This window comes from Scleropages formosus, chromosome 2 (genome assembly GCF_900964775.1).
Source record: "Scleropages formosus chromosome 2, fSclFor1.1, whole genome shotgun sequence".
NCBI lineage: Eukaryota > Metazoa > Chordata > Actinopteri > Osteoglossiformes > Osteoglossidae > Scleropages > Scleropages formosus.
In genome coordinates, this window is record NC_041807.1 from 33,392,925 (window position 1) to 33,412,385 (window position 19,461).

General features: G+C 44.6%; 1 protein-coding gene across 5 annotated transcripts in view; it reads left to right on the top strand.

Annotated features, from left to right (window-relative positions):
• The window catches only part of LOC108940275 (serine/threonine-protein kinase WNK2), a 58,362-nt gene extending 39,121 nt beyond the window's left edge, over positions 1–19,241 (top strand). For 3 of the 5 annotated variants that reach the window (XM_018762291.2, XM_018762292.2, XM_018762293.2), the window contains 14 exons: positions 94–210; positions 1,392–1,562; positions 1,641–1,692; positions 1,988–2,104; positions 2,936–3,645; positions 5,797–5,854; positions 6,592–6,668; positions 8,229–8,860; positions 9,657–9,871; positions 10,178–10,390; positions 12,193–12,291; positions 14,767–14,811; positions 15,489–15,790; positions 16,186–19,241. In XM_018762291.2, coding sequence (XP_018617807.2) covers positions 94–210; positions 1,392–1,562; positions 1,641–1,692; positions 1,988–2,104; positions 2,936–3,645; positions 5,797–5,854; positions 6,592–6,668; positions 8,229–8,860; positions 9,657–9,871; positions 10,178–10,390; positions 12,193–12,291; positions 14,767–14,811; positions 15,489–15,790; positions 16,186–16,530 — 3,153 coding nt within the window. In that variant the 3' untranslated portion in view covers positions 16,531–19,241. The remainder of the gene's footprint in view (positions 1–93; positions 211–1,391; positions 1,563–1,640; positions 1,693–1,987; positions 2,105–2,935; positions 3,646–5,796; positions 5,855–6,591; positions 6,669–8,228; positions 8,861–9,656; positions 9,872–10,177; positions 10,391–12,192; positions 12,292–14,766; positions 14,812–15,488; positions 15,791–16,185) is intronic. The other 2 variants (XM_018762296.2, XM_018762294.2) reach the window with 2 other exon arrangements.
• The last annotated feature ends 220 nt before the right edge of the window (positions 19,242–19,461 follow it).

A 19,461-nucleotide genomic window follows, 5' to 3' on the forward strand; every position in this document is an offset into this window, starting at 1 on the left:
GGTGGCCTGAAAGGCAGATTAGCTGACCTTCTCTATTTCTACTCGCCATCTCTCTTCCTTGGTGGGTCCCGAATGTCTTCTTCCTTCTTTCAGGTGTGCAACACCGGCGACAAAATGGTGGAGTGCCAACTGGAGACACACAATCACAAGATGGTGACCTTCAAGTTTGACTTGGATGGCGACGCTCCCGAGGAGATTGCCACTTACATGGTAGGTTGCGAAACCCCCATCTGACCGCCCCGATGCGTCTGCATCGCGCCTGTGCGCCATGTCCGAGGTAGACCTGTATCGGCACCCTCTGTGTTCGAATACACACGCGCGTCGTCTCGTGTTGACGGCCGGATGTCGCAGAGGGTGTGGAGGCAGCAAGTGCTATGAAAGCGAAGGAGATGTAAAAATGTTCCATCTGTAACTTTCACAACACAATTCCTGTAAGCCAACCAAGCAACACCTTGCGATTTACTTCCATAAATAAATAAATGAATAAATAAAAATGAGAGACACGATTGTATTACAAATAAGTGGACAAGTACGCATTTTCTCTGTATTAATTGTATATTACAAGTAGTTTAGCTGATAAATTAGACAAGGTGCTGATAACATTTAGAATATGTATAAGTTACTGGCAGGTTCTCGCACTACTGAGTAAATCAGTCAGAATGAATGCCGCTGCTGGTTGATACAAACCCATCACTTTTTCAGCGTTCAGTCTGTCCCACACGCCGAATAAGAACAAGCCTTTCGGTGAGGAACCCCTGCAAATGCTACTTTTAGTCCGTTTTTCTTTAGCTGTGTTCATAATTCGGTTTAATATAAGCTTTGATTGAATCCTTACCATAAGCTGACACGTTTTTTTTTTTTTCTCTCTTTTCCTTCATTTTTTTGTGAGAGGTTGTGCTGATGGAAAGATGAAAGTAACACTGGCTTGAATGAAAAGCAGAATACACGAGGGAGGTCCCTGGGGACCGCGGGAGAGCGCTGATCGTTCGCAGCACTGCGGCAAAAGCACTGAAGTTTATTACTCGTGTTCAGTCTTATATTATAATGTGACTAGGACTTCAGAATTTTTCTAAGACAAAAATGGGCATTTCCCTGAAGCTAGAAGGATATTTATGAAAAATAAATAGGTGTATTTTCACCCTGCCTGTCGTGAAAATGCTTTTGCTGTTTGTACTATGGTGAGTATACTGCTGGGTTTCAGTGGTATTAATATCGCTGTTGACTCGACCCCCCCCTTCCCCCTACATCTTTTTGACACTGCCGGTGGATAGACGTCACATTCTCCCAGACTTCTAAAACGGCTCCTAAACCCCTCATTGTTGGTGAACTCCTGCGGGGAAAATACCGCGGTACATACGATTGCTGCAGATACTGTACGCCTATGCCCTCAGGTGGAGAATGACTTCATCCTGCCGCTAGAGAAGGAGGTCTTCATTGAGCAGCTGAAGGACATCATGGACAAGGCAGAGGACATGTTGAGCGAAGACACCGAGGGGGAGAGGAGTTCAGATCAGGGCGCAAGCCCCCAGCAAGGCCTGTCGGGTAGCTTCCCAGGGGGAGAGGTATGGATGCGTGGCGGCGGTGTGATGGTGATGGTATTTCCCTGGAACTTGCTGGTTTACGTCCCTCTTCTGTTCCAGAGCGCCAAGACCCCGCAGCCCCAAATCAGCCAGGCCGTCTATCAGCAGAACGGTAACACCACTGAACGTCTGCTCAAAATGTTATGTAATCAAGCTGCTTCCATGGATGGAACATTCTAGAAATATTTCACATCTGCAAATGTACTAGTTGCAGCAGATAATTTTATGGTTTTATGAAGGAATCTCCAGATCATGTATCTTTTTTTTTATTTTTATTTTAAGTGAAAGGAATGTCAATTCTGCACGGTTCGCACTTGACTTTGCCTAAGAATGAATGTAGACAGTGTAAATCAGCAAGACCTGCAGCGGCATATAACCTGTCTGTCTTGTTCTCTGATGCCCGGCAGTTCTCCACACCGGGAAGAGGTGGTTCATTATTTGCCCTGTGGTTGAGTCTCTGCCACCTGACGAGAGGAAGACCTCATCTGTAGCCTCGTCAGCCGCACAGCATGTGGTGCCAAAGGGTGAGGAGTGTGTGTTCAGACACACACCATTAGTCTCATATAAACTCACACACAGCATCATCAATGTATTATCTAAGACAATTAAACCAGCCCAGTCAAACCACAGTGCTGGTGACTCACAACTCCTGTGGGAGTTCAGGCTGTCTGTTTGAATCTTGCTCTCTATGCTAAGTTTGCATGTCCTCACCTTGTTCACGTAGGTTTTGTCAGGCTGCTCTGGTTTCTGCACACTGTCCAAAGATGTTTTTCGGATGAACCGGAGAATCTAAATTGCCCTTAGTGTGTGATTGGATATGACTTTCATTGCTCTGCTGTATCCTCCTGAGATGTTTATGTCCACTCCAGAGGACACATGTTTTTAGATATGTCTCCCAAACTGTATATGGTACAATGTTGAGATCTCATACACCTCTTCCAAAACATGTTCTCCTTCTAAATAATGTCACTTGTTTAGGGATGGGGGTTAGGCAATGTGGAAGAAGTCATACAAATATATCCAAAACCACTTTTCTGGGTCTCAGATTGGTCATAGGGAGTTCAGCACAGATTGTCTAGCACTGTTGGATAGAACATCAGTTAAATACTAATTAGTTAAACAGTTGTATGTTACTTTGAATAAAAAATGCCTGCTAAATGAATAAATGTAAATGTATTCAGATGTCATTTTGTCTACTGAGCCACTATCAAATATTTTTCCGTTTTCATCATGCGTGACCGCTGTCGGAATGACCGCTGGGATGCAGTCAGTGTAATGAGCTGTGTGAAGGATGTGCTGTCTGTCTCTGTCTGCAGGCTTCCCTTACATTTGTTCTCTTCTGGCTGTGTCTCCAGAGCCAGAGCCGAGTGCCCAGGCTGGGAGGGCTGAGAGCCACACCTCCTCACCTTCGCTGATGACCTCAGCCACTTCCACAGCACACGACCCCAGTAGCAACATAGACGAAGGGAAATCCCAGCTGCTACAGTCCAGCGTGGGCACTGGGGAGGCTGACAGCCTGCTGAGCACTGTGTCTGCAGATGACCCCCTGTTGCCAGGCCACACCATGCAGCACATTGCAGAAATCACCTGCGCCACTGCAGTGGTGTCCGACCTCCCGTGTTGCCCCCTTGTCCCACCCCTGTCCTTGGATGTGGGTGTGCCGGCACCACCTCCGCCTACCCAGTCTGCAGGAATAGTTGGGGAGCCCCTCTTGAGCCAAGGTGACCCTCCCCAGCAGCCTGTGGTCCTGCAGCAGCCCTTTGCCACACCCCTGCAGTCATCAGTGGGTGGAGCTAAGTCCTCTTCTCAGCCACAGAGTCCTGCGTTGGCCCCCCAGGCAGCCGTGTCAGGCCCTGGCCCCTCCCAGCAGCCTGGGCCGGGTGAGTCTGATGGGGAGGGACCCCCAAAAGTTGGATTTGTGGACAACACCATCAAGACCCTGGATGAAAAACTGCGCAACTTACTTTATCAAGAGCACACGCCTGCAAATCCCCCCAACAACACGTCGGAGACCCCAGGATCGGGAACAGAGGTCGTTCAGTCGTCCCCAGTGACGGACCCCTTGGTAAATGGAGAATTTTGATCTTCCTAACTTGCAGTTAAACATTTACATTTCTTTATTTAGCAGACACTTTTCTCCAAAGCAACTTCCAATGAACTCTCTGTAGTGTTATGAGCCCACACACCTTATTCACCGTGGTGACTTACACTGCTAGATACACTACTTACACTGGGTCACTCATCCATACATCAGTGGAACACATTCTCTCTGTTGCTCACACACTATGGGGGAACCTGAACATCATGTCTTTGAATTGTGGGAGGAAACCAGAGCACCTGGAGAAAACCCACACAGACATGGGGGGAACATGCAGACTCCACACAGACTGAGTGGGGATCAAACCCATGCCCTCTCGTACCACCCAGGCACTGTGAGACAGCAGTGCTACTTGCTGTGCCGCCATGCCGACCGTAATTCCCTGATAGTGGCCTGTGAGAGCTCACGGTCTGAGTTATTAAACGATTGATTGGTTTATAGCCTCCTTGTCCTGATGTCTATAGTGTGGAACAGCTTGAAACGAAAATCACGGTTTATATATTGCGTACATAAGGGAAGCAACGTGCACTGAACCGTTGCAAATTACCCACACATTCCCTCCCGTTCCCCTCACATTAACCAGATGCAGACACCCTCTGATCCGCAGCACTGCTCACGTTCGCAGCAGAAAGAGACTTTATGCCCCGACTGGAGCCAGTAATGAAACTGTGCTTTTATTTAATTTAAATGTATTTGAACCTAGAGGCTCAATTGGATCATCATGCAGAACGAGGGCCTTGCTGTGCTCACAACCGGCCCCCTGGGATGGCCCAGAACAGCTGCTTCCTTCCTTCCGTGGACGATTGATGCGCGCTCCCAAGGGAGCTGGGGTCAAGCTTCTGGTCAAATTCACACTGGCTGGCAGTGTGCAGCCGGTCATCTGAGGACCTTCTCTGGCTGTTCGTTTTGGTCAATAGGTTTCCCTTTGCCCCCTCCCTGCCCCGTTGCTCCCCATGACGTGTGTGTTTCCAGTGATTTGAAAACGGAGTGCTTTCACAAAATGTCCCAACAAATCAGCACGCTGAGTCATCTTCCAGAAGCCAAAAGGCTCGTTGGAGTAATGAGAGGAAATCTGATTATGATGCGGGGCTCTGGATATTGTATGTGTGAATTTGCCAGCATGGCCCTGCCCTTGACATGCGCCCATTTCGTGGGGTGTGTTGACTGCTTGGGGAATTACTTCCTCTCCAAGGTGACGAGTCTGATCTCCAATATCAAACCGGATAGTTCTACTTTTCGGATTAATTTGTCTGGTCACAGACATCAGAGTTTTAAATTTTCTTAGTGTTTTCAACTTGACTGTTCCGTCCTGCCAATGTAATTATAAGCAAGGTACTGGTGATGTTGAAGGTAAAATAAGGCCACCAAACATGGGCACGACATGTCGATGACTGAAATGTCATTGATTCCATTAAAAAGGTCTTTGAAATTCAGATATACAGTTAGATCTTTGGATAAGAAGTGTCCTGGAAAAGGTCAATAAGGACGACACAAAGAGCCTGAGGGAAGCTGAGTGGAAGTTATTGAATGTGGAAAGCAATGGCCTTCCAACACCAGATGGACCCTCAGCGCAAGGGGTCTCCGATTAAGAGGCTCAGCCCCAGCTGCCCTCTGTTGCGCCCATGTGGAAGCGTGACCATGGCAGTGTAGACCCATCTGACCCCATTGCATTAAGTCACAACTTTTTTCACTGTGGGGCTTGCTTTTTTTTTTTTTTTTTTTTGCTTCAGTCACCGTTATGCTTAATTGAAGTGACATTAACGTAATGTGTCACGGCAGCCTTTGCAATGCTTGAGAACAGTTGTCTTCTCTTCACAAACTACAGTAAAGTCAGGATGGTGCAAAGATGTCAAAATGTCCTAAAATGCTCAAAAGTATTTGGTGGTAAATTTGGCTAAATCACAAACTAATAGACCAGTTTAGGTAAGTAAATTTGGTTGGAACCAGTTTGACCATAAGTCCTATGATCAAGGGACTGACCTCTGGTAAATGGACTCTGACCTCAAACCTGACCTCGACCCCAGGGCCAGCGAGTCCATAACAAATGTGGGTTCGCTTTCCTCGGATCCACGGTGTCTCTGTTCAAACGAATGGTCACACTTTGTTCCTGTTTTCCAGCCACTCATTCCGGAGAGGGATGACAGTCTCGGCACACTAAGTGACTCTGCTGTGGCAGGTATGTCCATCAGCTCCATCTGCACTATTAAATATAATTCTATGGGTTTTTTTTTTTTTTTTTTTTTTTTAAATACAAAAAGTGAATTTGTAGATGCAGAAATATCATTACCTTAACAATTCTGACATTAAAACATTAGGTTACTGTGAGGTTTCCTGAATAAGGCCATAAAGCAAGTGTTTGCTAAGTGGTGTTACAAGATGCACTTTAAGTAGAATCCCAGTCATGAAGACTTATCAAAACAGGGCGAGCAGTTTTGTTTACTACATTTCTTTGAGCTTCCTGGTCCTGATTTGGAGCATCTTTCAAATAATTCTTATTTACCAACAGTCCTCAGCAGTTGTACGGCTCAATTGTGATTTAATGCGCTGCCGTTTGCCTTCTGTTGTCAACGGGCGACAAAGTGCAGAGTGAAGAAGGGCCACAGATGGTCCAGGTTTGACCTAATTGCTGAACTGCAGAGTGACTTAACCACATGATCAAGTGTCCAAGAAGATACTCAGAAGCTGCTTTCGAATCGATCCCATGGACAGGCGCAGATGTGGGGGGTGGGGGTTGCGGGGAGAGTAACATGTCACTTGACTCACATTTTTGGCTCCGAAGACCAGCGGAAATCCGCTCTTTTGTCTCTAAATTACAGCTCTGGGAACTGATCTCTCTTTATTCTGTGGGCTGTTTGCAAAGCTGTAAGCTGACTGGATAGTGTCTTCACACACTCGTTGCTGTTACCTCTACAGGTTCCCCCAGGACAGCCAGCAAGAGAGACTCGATGCCCAGCACCAGCTCCAACTCTTCCTTCAAGGGCAGATTTCAGGTGTCTATTCTTTGACCTTTAAAACAGTAATAGTAATAACAATATCACTAATAATACTGTGGCGTGCAGCACTTTGGGTTCAGATGGGGTGAAAAAGGACGCACAGGTAGTATTCATTACAAATGTGTTATTAGAACACCGACACACAGGGAAATAATGCTCTGTCTGAAAACCCCTTTTCTTGAAGGAACTACACCTCAAGTCAGCCTTCTTAGCATCCCCCTGGCTATAAACTCTTTTATACTGCCAAACAGTCACCCACTTATTTTGCCCGTAAGTCCCCCCAGTGGTTGCACACTTTATTCGCATTTCCCATAATGCAACTATTTACAGTTAACAGGTTTCCCAGACAAACTTGCGGAAACATGGGTCATTACAATACCTCAATACTAATAGCTGTAGTCTTTGCTTTCCTTTTTCCTCACAAATGTTTATATGCATCTCCAAAAAAAAAGAACTAGGAAGGTGATCGGGAATTGTCGATATTCTGATACTTTTATGGAGCTACTAGTGTGATAAACATTGCTTCATGTGGTAGAAAGAAATTAACTATACTTAAGAATCACACATCTGCAATTATGTCTCTCTTTCTGATAATTTAATGTACTCATTGTATTTTCTATGAGATGTATGTCGCTTTGGAGAAAATCATCTGTTAAATGAATACATGGAAATGTCCTAATAATTCAGCCTTATTTACAGGTAGTCTTCGACATACCACATATGTGACTTACGGCCACCTGGATTTATGGTGCCTGTCCCATCAACCTTATTATATTACAGTTGAGTCCCTACGTTTGGTCATGGTGCAGAACAGTGACCGCTCCATCTGCTGAACGATAAAGTCAGCTGTCCACGCTGCCACAAGGCACCATATTTCTTACCGACACAGTGTGTCTGTCAGCGATCCTGTTTCATTTACAAAACGTCTTGGTTGTGGTTCCATTCAAGTTACTATTCCCCCCCCAGTGACTAGCAAGTGAAAACATGAGTATTTTGGAGGTGTAGAAAATACACAAAACGCTCATTTAGAAATAATGGTGCTGCATGCAAATGTGATACTAAACTGTATTTATATTATTATTCTCTATTAGTATTATTTTAACCTGAATAATGTGTGAAATTAGTGAAAAAATGTAACAAGGTCCTGTTATATAATGTAGCATTTGTGTAGCATAATTGTTTATGTATGGGGGGGTGGGGTATAAGGCGAGGACCACCTGTACTGTTCTTCAGTTCTCATTACCCCATAATGATTTACTCAGTGAGAGCTGCCCCTGAATCTCAGCTGACCACACGGTGAACTGTACATGTTGATTGATGACCCGTGTGAATTCATAATTGTACATAATTAGCGTATGAACTTAAACTTTTTTTTTTCTTTTTTCATGATGACTTTATAGTCAGGCTACACATTATTTTGTAAGTACCATCAATAAAATCACATGGTTTGTGGTTGGTGATTAAAAACGCGGTGTTTCCCAGGATGCTCTTCAGGGAGATTGTGTGTATTCTACTACTGAGCGTAATGTCTTCTGATTATTTCTGTTCCTTCTGAAGATCATCCCAGCTCCACCAGACACAGTGAGCAGGCAGGAGCGAAGTAAGAAGGGTAGAAGTGTGTGTGCTTCCGAGGCCCCCCCTGCTGGCCAGTGTGGGTACAGCGTCCAGATTAACGGAGACGCCGAGGGTTTGCCCATCACCACCATCGGCAGGTTCTCTGTCATCAACACTAAAGACGAGGTCACCCTAAGGAGCCACAGCAACCGCTACTCTGCGCCCCCGGACTTCTTCGAGGACCCGCCTCCCTCTGGCCCTGAGCCCAAACCGTCGGTCCCGCGCTCCCAGACAGCCGCGTCAGTCGATGCGCCGGAGCACGAGCGCCGCCTGTCTTCCGATTCTGGGGAGGAGAGCGTCTCCGCCAGGCTGCCCCCTGGCCCGTCCTCCAAGCAAACTCACTCCGAGCACAGCGGCAGTGACCTGGTGAAGAAGGCCGTGGCCTTCCTACGCAGGTCCAGCCGAGGCGGCAGCGTCCACAGCTCCGACTCGCCGAGCCGCCAGGGAGGCAGCAGCAGCGCCCCCGCTATGCCAGTCTCCTCCCTGCACTCCCACTCCTCGTACGTCAGCAGTGACAACGACTCTGAGTTTGAGGACGCAGACATGAAGAAGGAGTTGCAGAGGCTCAGAGAGAAGTAGGTGTTTTTACTGTATGCCAGACACTGTCCCTCTGTCCACAGCGCGGTGCACCACACTGTCCCTCTGCCAACCCGTTGTGTGTTTGATTCTGTTTTTAAATGTGGGCGGCACAGCGAGTAGCACTGCTGTCTCATAGCGCCTGGGTGGTGCGAGAGGACGTGGGTTCAATCCCTGCTCACTCTGTGTGCAGTTTGCATGTTCTCCCCGTATCTACGTGGGTTTTCTCCGGGTGCTCCGGTTTCCTCCCACAGTCCAAAGACATGCTGTGCATGATCCCCCCCCAGAGAGTGTGTTTCAGTGATGGATGGGTGACTGACCCAGTGTAAATAGTGTATCTAGCAGTGTAATTCACCTTGGTGAATAAGGTGTGTAGGCTAGTAACACTACATAGTATCCACTGTAAGTCACTTTGGAGAAAAGCGTCAAAGTGAATAAATGTAAATGAGGATTTAAGAGCATGGGCGCTAATTGACTCCGCTGCCTTGACTTCCACGTGAGGGTCGTAGACCGTGAAACCCCCTCCTCTGACCATTTACTGTACAGGATTTTTCCGTTTTTGTTCTGAGAACTAAGTCCAGCATCAGATATTTCTTTTATTTCTGGAATTCCATTTTCTCTTCCAGTACTTTCGCTGCAAACAGCATTGATTTCCCCCTCCCCCACCCCCTGCTCGTTTTAAGCCCGCTGTCTATAATTAAACCTTTCATACTTAAATGTCGTTTTAGCTTACTGATCTCCCTTGAGCAAGCAATAGGTGGAGGGCTTTCACACAAACTCTTACTTGTTCTACAGGCACATGAAGGAGATCTCTGAGCTTCAGGCCCATCAGAGGGGAGAGATTGAGCTGCTGTATCAGAAGCTGGGCAAGCCCATCCCTCCCACGGTGGGGTTTTTCCATGCAGCGCCCCCTACAGGCCGGAGGCGCAGGGCCAGCAAGCACAAGCTGAAAGCGGGGAAGCTGCTCAACCCCATGGTCCAGCAGCTGAAAAACATCGGTGCGAGCCCCAGTGAGTGTGAGGGAGAGCAGGGGGAGACTCACTGGACCCTCCCAAGGGCCACCTCCAGGGCCAAGGCCTGGAAAGAGCAGTGTGAGAACAGCCTACCCCAGGATGTGTATAGTCACTGTGGGTCACAGAGCTGTGATGCGATGACCACATCAGCAAAAAAAATGCCACTTGAAATGTGGGTAGCTCTAGTTGTGTGGATGAGTAGTCTAGAATTTAGGACTTTATTCACCATCGCTCTCAGTTTTCGGCAGGAGCTCACCCGTATTTATGCGTGAAGTTCGATAAGCCTCTGTTCTGTCCCTGGAGGTGAGCCTACGGTGAACTGCGCCGATTCGCTGGTGAAGAGCTCGAGCATGGCCGACGGGAAGGCTTTCTCCGGCACTAGTGCCCTGCCCACCTCCGCGTCGGAACCGGTCCAGACCCATCAGCCCTGTTCGCTCAAGGGCTCGCTGTCATCCGACAACATCTACTCGGGGTTCCAGAGCGAGGGCACAGGAGCGCACAGCGGACTTGGCCAAGGTACCCCTGAGGGTCATCCCCCGCACACATTTCTAGGGTGCACGCTGCGCTCAAGCACACGTGTGTACGCACACACGCACACGTGACAGCTGCCAACCTGCAGAGCCCCCTGTAGCGGTTGTATAAATGCACGACACCGCTGCAGGTGTTGCATAACCAGTTCGCCGTAGCAGTGCAGCAGGCTGGCGTGACGTACACACACCGGTGCTATATTTGAACTGCTCCCCGTTACCGTTTCACTTGCTGGTCAGTGGGAGGAGGTGCTGCGATATCTGTCGTCTGCCACCATTGTGGCAAGAAGGCGTTCGGCCTAATGTAGCCTATAAATAACTTTTAAAGCATCTTATTCTGTGGAATGAACTGTATCTGTAGGGAATGTCTCCAGCTAACGTAACCAAAGAACGTTGTGAGACTAACTACTTGTATTTCACGCCGCTGAAAACGTCATTTTCATTCCATATCTTTTATTTACACTTGACTGTAAGTATTCGGTATATACAGTTGCAAGAAAGTTTGTGAACCCTTTTGAATTACCTGGATTTCTGCATTAATGACTCAATAAGTATGTTCTAATCTTCGAGTAATTCACAATGATAGACTAAAACAATTTAAATACACTCGACGTTATATGTAGATACATATGTAGTATGTAAATTGTTTTTGCCTATTGTATCTAAGTGTATACATACAGTGCTGTGCAAAAGTCTTAGGCTCTTAGATGTTTCACAGAAATGTTTGTTTTAGACGGTTATTTAATGTGTTCTGCATTAGTGTCAATGGGAAAGAGCATATTTTAGATTTATAAGCATTCCTTTTGCAAAAAGTTACAGTATTACAGTAAGGGTTTTTTATGTTGCGAAAGAAAGAAAGAAAGACACACACACACACACACACACACACACACACACACACACACACACACAGAGTCTGAAACCACTTATCCCAAGGGGGTCGCGATGAACCGGAGCCCAACCCAGCAACACAGGGCGTAAGGCTGGAGGGGGAGGGACACACCCAGGACGGGACGCCAGTCCATCACAAGACACCCCAAGCAGGACTCGAACCTCAGACCCGTCAGAGAGCGGGACCCGGCCAAGCTCGCCGCGACCCCGCTCGGGACAAGCGGTTGTTGATGATGGATGGCTACTAAGCTATGTAGGAAGTTTATTAATTCACATACATACATCATCTGAAACCGCTTGTCCCATATGGGGTCTTGGGGAGCCGGAGCCTAACCCGGCAACACAGGGCGAAAGGCTGGAGGGGGACGGGACACACCCAAGAGGGGATGCCAGTCCGTCGCAAGTTAATTAATTAAGAGGATTTTTTTTTTTTTTTTTTTTTTTTTTTTGGAAGTATTCTAACTTTACAGCTTTTTCCCCCCAACCAAGTGCCTAAAATTTTTGCGCAGTACTGTGCGTGTGTGTGGGTGTATATATATATCTATAAAATGCATATGAATATGCACTATATAGGCAATATAATACAATAGTAGTTATACATAAACAATGTATAATTGACCATTATTGTAGCATCTAGCCAAACGTAAAAGAAAATTGCAACAATACACATACCACACACCCTTGCTCATGTGAACAGTTGTTCCAGTGTTCCTATTTTACCTGCTGACATTATAATAACTGTACATGAGTCTTACCTGTCACTCCTGGCTCTGCTACTGTAGTTTTAGCAGTCGATTACTGTTTAGCCCTATAGAGGTGTGGTTGGCTTCTGATGCGAGCTGTATGGACTTCACAGGTGTCTCTGTTTCTCTTCTTCTTCCCTCTATATTCATTTTGCAGGCTGGACGGTTTACCACCAAACTTCCGAGAGAGTGACCTATAAATCTAGTAGCAAACCGCGCGCTAGATTCCTCAGTGGACCTGTCTCTTTATCCATCTGTTTGTATTTGTTCTTTATAGTTTCCTTCATTTCAGCCTGTTTCTTCATCGATTTTCCCTCCCCCTCCCCCCCCCCCACACTTTTTTGATACTCGAACAGGCCGTCTGACTTTCATTCTATACCTTTTGAATTATTCTGCTTTTATTGGATACTGCCTTTTACCCTGCTTTTTTGGCCATCCTGTTGCTTTTCACATTCAGATTTCCTTCCCTTCCATAGTGCACCTGTATTCCTTGGTTTGCACCCCCCCCCTCCCCCCATACAAATGCTTTTGCGCACTGCTTCTGGCTCGCAACTGGACACCAAAAGCATATGTGGAAGAGCTCATCTTCTGTTAGCATGGGCAAAAAAGCAATGCGCTCAATCGGACACCCAGCCTGTGTGCCAAAGCCTTTGTATCCCCGTGTCTTTTGTGTTCTAATCCTTTGAGTTGCTATGACGCAGGCGCCCAAGTCTCTGGACCCTTTTGTGTGTGTTTTTTTTTTTTTTTTTTTTTTAAAATTAAAAAAAAAAAAAAAGCAGAAGATGCCCGGTCTTCATTTGAAGAATGGTCTCTTTCACACATGTTTGGACAATGAAGACGTGCATGAGACAGGCCGATACAGAACTAGGAGCTCACTGGCGGGCAGATACTCCTTTAAAAGGGCTGTATTTCAATATTACTTCCTACCTAATGCCACTGTCTACTTTGTCGCTTTATTTGCATGACAAAAATGCTGATACACAAGTGCTCCAGCTAGTGCCCGCACTCTTTCATCAGCTCTCATTGGGAGTTTGTACACGTTATATGTGTGACTTATTGTTGCGATTCGTTGGCATTTCTCCTGCAGTCAGTGATTCCTTTATCCTGACGTTTAAGGGAGTGTGCGCACCCTTCTAATGCACCGCTCATTATTCTGCCACCACCACCCCCCCGGTAAATTTAGTCTGAAATTATCTGGCTGGAGCACTGAATTTTTCTGTACCTTTAATGAAACTCACCGGACGTAAAAATAGTTTTAATCATTTTATAATATGTATGATAAAGTTGATTTCGCCTTCCATTAGTCTTTGAAGACTGTGGATAATTTTAATGATTTCTGACTTTTAATTTTTACATTTGTTTATTCTCATTTGTTACTAAATACATGGAGCAAATATTTTGTTTCTCTGTGCTGTCTTTTTCGTATATCCGTATGAATGGATAAATATCCGTATGAATCTGTATAAATGCATTATTATTTAAATAGCTAAGCTCTGACTGCTTAGAAGAATTAACCTACAGCACAAAGAAAACCTATTTGTTCTGTTTTGTAATAACAATGAATAAGCAAGAAATTTAATTCATTACTGTATTTTCTTTTGTTGCATATAAAATTTTTAATAGTCATTATTATTTTACTTGAATGACTGTTCTTTTATAGCACAGATGTTGTCAAAAACATATTTGTAACTTGTGTAATTTTTTTTGGTAGTTCTTTAAAAGGACTCTATTACCAAATTAAGGATTACACACTCAGGTCGTTTAACTGAAAGTAAAATACGTACACTGGCTCCTCATGTTACGAACAGTCCAGTTATAAATTTTGGAAAATACTGACATTTTCCAATTTATTTATTTTATAGTCATTCTTCACAGATCTGTTTTCTAAAATTTCTGTCTGTTGCAAAGCAAATATGTGACCTGCGTTTGTGCAGACAGCCGCTCGGTCTCCGTAAAACACAACCGGACAGAATAGGAGCGTGGGACCCTCATTCAATTCACCAACTCTGTTCACTTTTTACTCTGCTGTTTTATTTTCAGTAATATTAAGCGACTTTTAATATAGTTTGAATTTAATGAAGAAATAGTCTTACGGAGAATTTTTGATTAATTAGGAGCTTTATCTGAGGTTTTTCATGAAACCCAACCCATAAGTAAAGCAAGGAGAATGTGTATTATAATGCTTTTTTTGATTGTGACTGAGCAGTTAATGTGACTCTTGGTTTATGAATAAAATGAGCTAGAAGACACTTACAGTCCCATGCATGTTCATAAAGGAGGAGCCATTGTAACTGGTCAGGGTGTAGTTTTTTTTTAATTAAATTATTAATTAATTTAATTATTTTTTTATTTATTTTTAAAAACCCGCCCCCATTATGTTTGTTTCTCTTTGTAAGCGGCAGATTAGAGGGCCATAAGCAATGTGGCACTATTGCTCCAGCACACTTATATTATGGAGACATTATTTCTCCTGTACCATTCAACGGGCTGAGGCTCTTTCTGTTCGAGGGCGTCTGTCACACATTTTAATTTTGTAATGATGGCACATGTGATAGGTTCAGCTTTGTCATCCAAATCACTGACTGAATTTTCCCTTCTCCCCCTTTTTTCTTCTTTTGCATTTCTTGTTTAAAAGATGGCTTTATGTTACTACTTTAAACCAGCTTGTCCACCAGTCTGGTGTGCAATCTAAGGCTTAACTGTGTGTGTCTTGTACTGTTTTACCTTGTAGGGTCAACCCTGAAACGACTATGTCTAGGGAAAGAGCGCAGTAGTAGTAACTATCCTATTTACTTCCTCCTTTGTTCCACCTGGCATGAGCACTCTTGTGGTGGTGTTTTGTCACCATACTCATGAAAAAAATGAGACGCTGATATGTAAAGTGTCCCGTAGCGCAGCACATGGTGTGTGTCATGTCACATGAGTAGCCGTAGAACATTTTGTGTTATTTCTAGTGCATGTTTTTTATTTCTAGTGCAAAATGTTTTCCTCTGTGTGTGCCTCCATTTTTAAAATATTACAGAAATATTTAATTTTTTTGTATCAGCATTAAGAAAACTGGCTGTTTTGTATTGCCTGCTTCTTGGGTTTGGGGAAGGGGGAACCCCTTACTGAATATTCGGTGAAAGGATATTTAATAGAAATGGTTGTCAGCTATTTATATAAAATATCCTCTAGCTGGGCAACCTTTTGCATATACATGGAGTAGGAATTTTACCCCCCCACCCCCCGAGAATTGATTAAAAAAAAAAAAAAACTTTTTACAAAGAAACTGTCAGATTAGCAAGGAACAAAATCTCTTAAACGAAAGAGCTGAATTGTAGCGAACCTACTACATGCAAAGATCTTTTTATTACTAAAATGTATATGCAAAAGAGCCAGGGTGAAGCCTTCATGGGGTGATATGTAGTGGGGAGCCATAAGGAAGGGCTTCACCAAATGTCTGTTTTGCAGGGTCCTCCTATGGCAGCACTGTGGCTTCTGCAGCGACCAGTCAGCATCAGCAACATGTGCCCCCTGCAGGGTCAACGCCCCCTCTCCCACAGCCAATCACAGGGCTCGCCCAGGCCCAGGCCAACAACAGCAACAATAAGAGTGGGACGTTCACGGATGACTTGCACAAGCTGGTGGACGACTGGGCCAAGGAGACGCTGGCGGCCTCTCAGCCACGGTCCTTCCTCAGTCAGGGCAAACGGCAGTGGCAGGAAATGGAGGCCAGAGCCATAGCCACGCCTGTGGGCGGAGCTTCCAATGAGGTGATCGGGAGGGGTACTGCTTTTGAATAGATCCATGGGGTGTGCTCTGTAAACTCAACAACAGGGAATAGGAAGTGTAAAGCAGAGAATGACAAGGTTTCAATACTTTTCTCACCTCATTGTCTCTTAGGACAATAAAAATGGTCAATCCCGATACTCAACAAAACTGATGAAGGTACCATCTTACAGGGACCAAAATCGTTAATCTGCATATTATGGTTATTTGAAAGAAATATTAATTCATAATGTTGTTTGGAAATGTTGGGACTAAGAATATTGTATGATCAATAGGATATCTGACTAAACCTGAATTGCAGTATCTGAGCACACCTTGATGCATAATGATGGAAACGCTGTTGACATGGGTAAATAAAGTGCTGTCCTTTCTCCTCTAGGTTAGGCGTAACAGCCTGCAATGCACACCAAAATACCAGCTTCCACTCTCATGTCCACTGACAGCTGCCCTTGCCCCTGCCATGAAGCCCATGGGAAGCAGCAGCCAGCTGGCAGGCGTGTCATCCGGATACCTAGCACCACCCTGTTCATTTGGAGGCCTCGTCCGAGCTCCCCTATCTCCCACGGCGTGGCCTGGTATGGCCTGTCCCGTGGGTCCACTCACAGTGATGTCCGGCCCAGTGGGGGCTGCGAACCCTTCATTGGGCAATCCTGCCTTACACTCCTTTACCATGCCACAGCAAAACCCCATGAGCCCGCCAAGCCCCAACATGAGGACCACCTAGCATGAAGCTGCTGTGGTTCAAAAGTACCATCAACCTTCATTTTGCTTTGGTCCTGTGTTCTCAACATGAGGATCACCTATCTTGAAGCTGTCCTGGTCCATGAAGACCACCATACTTCAGTCCTCTCCCATTGTAATGTTCCCAAAAGGAAAACTACCATGCTTCAATCCGTCCTGGTCAGTGAGGACCACCAAGCATGGATGTGTCCTGATTCAGCATTCTCAACATGAGGGCCATCAAGCTTCAATCCATCCTGGTCAGTGAGGACCACCAAGCATGGATGTGTCCTGATTCAGCATTCTCAACGTGAGGACCATCAAGCTTCAATCCATCCTGGTCAGTGAGGACCACCAAGCATGGATGTGTCCTGATTCAGCATTCTCAACGTGAGGACCATCAAGCTTCAATCCATCCTGGTCAGTGAGGACCATCAAGCATCAATGTGTCCTGATCCAGCATTCTCAATGTGAGCACCACAGAGCTTCAATCCATCCTGGCCATTAAGGACCACAGCTAAATCTGTCCAGGTCCATTGCTCCCAACATAAAGACCACCTTCATTCAGTGTGTCCCAGGCCAGTGTTTCTTCTCCACAAGGACTTACCAGACCTGTGTATTTGTCTGGTTGCTCTGCAGTGCACTAGATAACGTTTGCGCGTGTAAATGATCAGTGTGCGTGTAAATAACCTGTGTGCGTGTAGAACTCTGTGCTGTGGAGCACATAGCCATACTGTATGTACATTGTGTCATGCAATCACTGTGAAGTGTTCTCACTTATTAACCACTGTTTGTTTTAGGCCATTTTAATTTCAGACACTGAATTATGCTCCTCATCTTTGAAAACACCACAGCTTGAAATTCTGAGACATTTTGAATAACTTGAACTTGTATTTAAAGGTGAATTACCCTGCAAGCGTGTTGTGCCTTCAAGAGTGCTTTTCAGTCCATATTGTAAAAAGTTTGGAAACGTTTGAATGCGTTTATTTCATATTGGTTCATGGTAAATTGTTGGTATTACTTTATTTTTTCCATGAATTGAAAACATATTTGTGGTTTACATCAGATGCCCTTCCAGCACTGCACTATTAACACTGTAGATGCTCTTACTATAATAAAATTACCAATATTAATTGTTGTTTTCTTGCCACTTCTGTAAAGAATGTAGCTCAGAAGAGAACAGAGCTAAGAGTTGCCTTTGGGAATACTTGGAGATGCATGTCCTAAACTCAGAGACATCCATTCACTTGCGATAGCATTTAGATATGTTGTGTTTCTCATTGCACTGAGCAATGAGGTGGGCTGTGTGTAATTTGACTTAATTTTTAAGTGATGGTAACAAGAAACAAAGAATGTAGCAATTCATAATGTCTGGGGGTTTCTTGAGCGAGACTTAAGTGCAATTGCAATGTTTCACAAAGCTTTTGTAGTTGCCTTCTGATTTTTTTTTTTTTTAAAAAAAAAAACGTGCTTTGGGATCTTGTTTTGCTCTTGTTGGAGACTTCAACATTGTACGCAGAGTATAAATGCAACGATTAACGTGTCAAATGGTGAGTTTCTTTAGGGCACAGTTACAGTTAACAAAGCAAGTATTCTCTGTTTTTATATTTGGGAGAGCAAAGCAAGTCACTGTGGTCATGTAGTAAATTGATGTTGGTAAGCTTACTTTCTATGCTGCTAGTCTGTCCACTGTGCTCCTCTACTCTATGGGGAAATGCCACCCCCCCCCCCCCCCCCAGGTCTGCTTCTGTTACTCATAACAGAATATGCATGGTTATTTGTTAGTAAACGGTTTTCAATATTATACACAACACTGAACAAAACGTACTCGCTGGAGCTATTTCAAAAGCTGTACTAGGCAAGGTTTCTGTTGACATCGTTTCACGTTAAAGTCTGTTGACACGCGACTTGTTACGTTGTAGTCCTAATTTATGCATGAAAAATAGTTTATAGTTCCTTTGTTTTATCATTATTTGTCTATGCTCGGTACACACTCAGATCACACATGTTGAACAGTTGAACTGTTAATCCCTTATGCAGGCTGGACAATTGCTATTTGAGGTGAGGATGTCCTATTTTTTAATGTTGTCTTTGTTTTTCAGAAAAATGATACAAAATAAGTTATGTATCAAAGACTATGGGACAAGGTCAACTCTCGACTCCTTATTTCCTCCATGTATGTGAAAACAAACAAATATGGACCGTTTTATCTCCATATGTGGGGAGAGTATGACCAAAACCACATTATAAAGACATACAAAAACACATTAATGGATCACAAAGTATGAAGTTCTCTTTTGGACCTGATGTCGTTTCTCATGCAGTACCATTTTTTTTTAACCACAGGCGGAAAAGGCAGCGCCGTCATGTTCTGACAAGCTGTGAATTGTACAGTTCTTGTGTAATTAACGTTTCCAATTTTCTGCTTGGGTCCTTCTCGCCCCCTCCTGTATAATAATCCATCAATTCGGTTTGAATTGGATTTTTATAGCGTATTATGCAGAATCTTCTGCTTTGACAAAACACTTCCAGTAGTAAGAGATTTCTGTTCTCTTGTTACATGTCTCACGTCTACTGTACCATTCATGTGTGAACTTCCTGTCTGTTTGCTTCATGAGCAGTCATGGAACTTGTTTTCGACCATCGAGGCTTGCACTGGACTTTTGTGTGGGATTGCTTCTGCCTGTTGTAGAGTCTTGCATTTACCTGACCCCATCATCAGTGCTCAATCACAAAGACTGTACATGTTTAAAGGAAGAAATAAACATATTTTATGCTTGAAAATGGGTGCTTTGTACATTTTTTGGAAAGCTTTTTTTTTTTTTTCCTTCCGGATTACTATGTTTTCAAATGCTGTGCGCTCAGTTTGCAAACTTAAAGAATGTCTCTGTGGCATTTTGTCATTGTTCACTGTAGCCAAGGCAACATACAACTC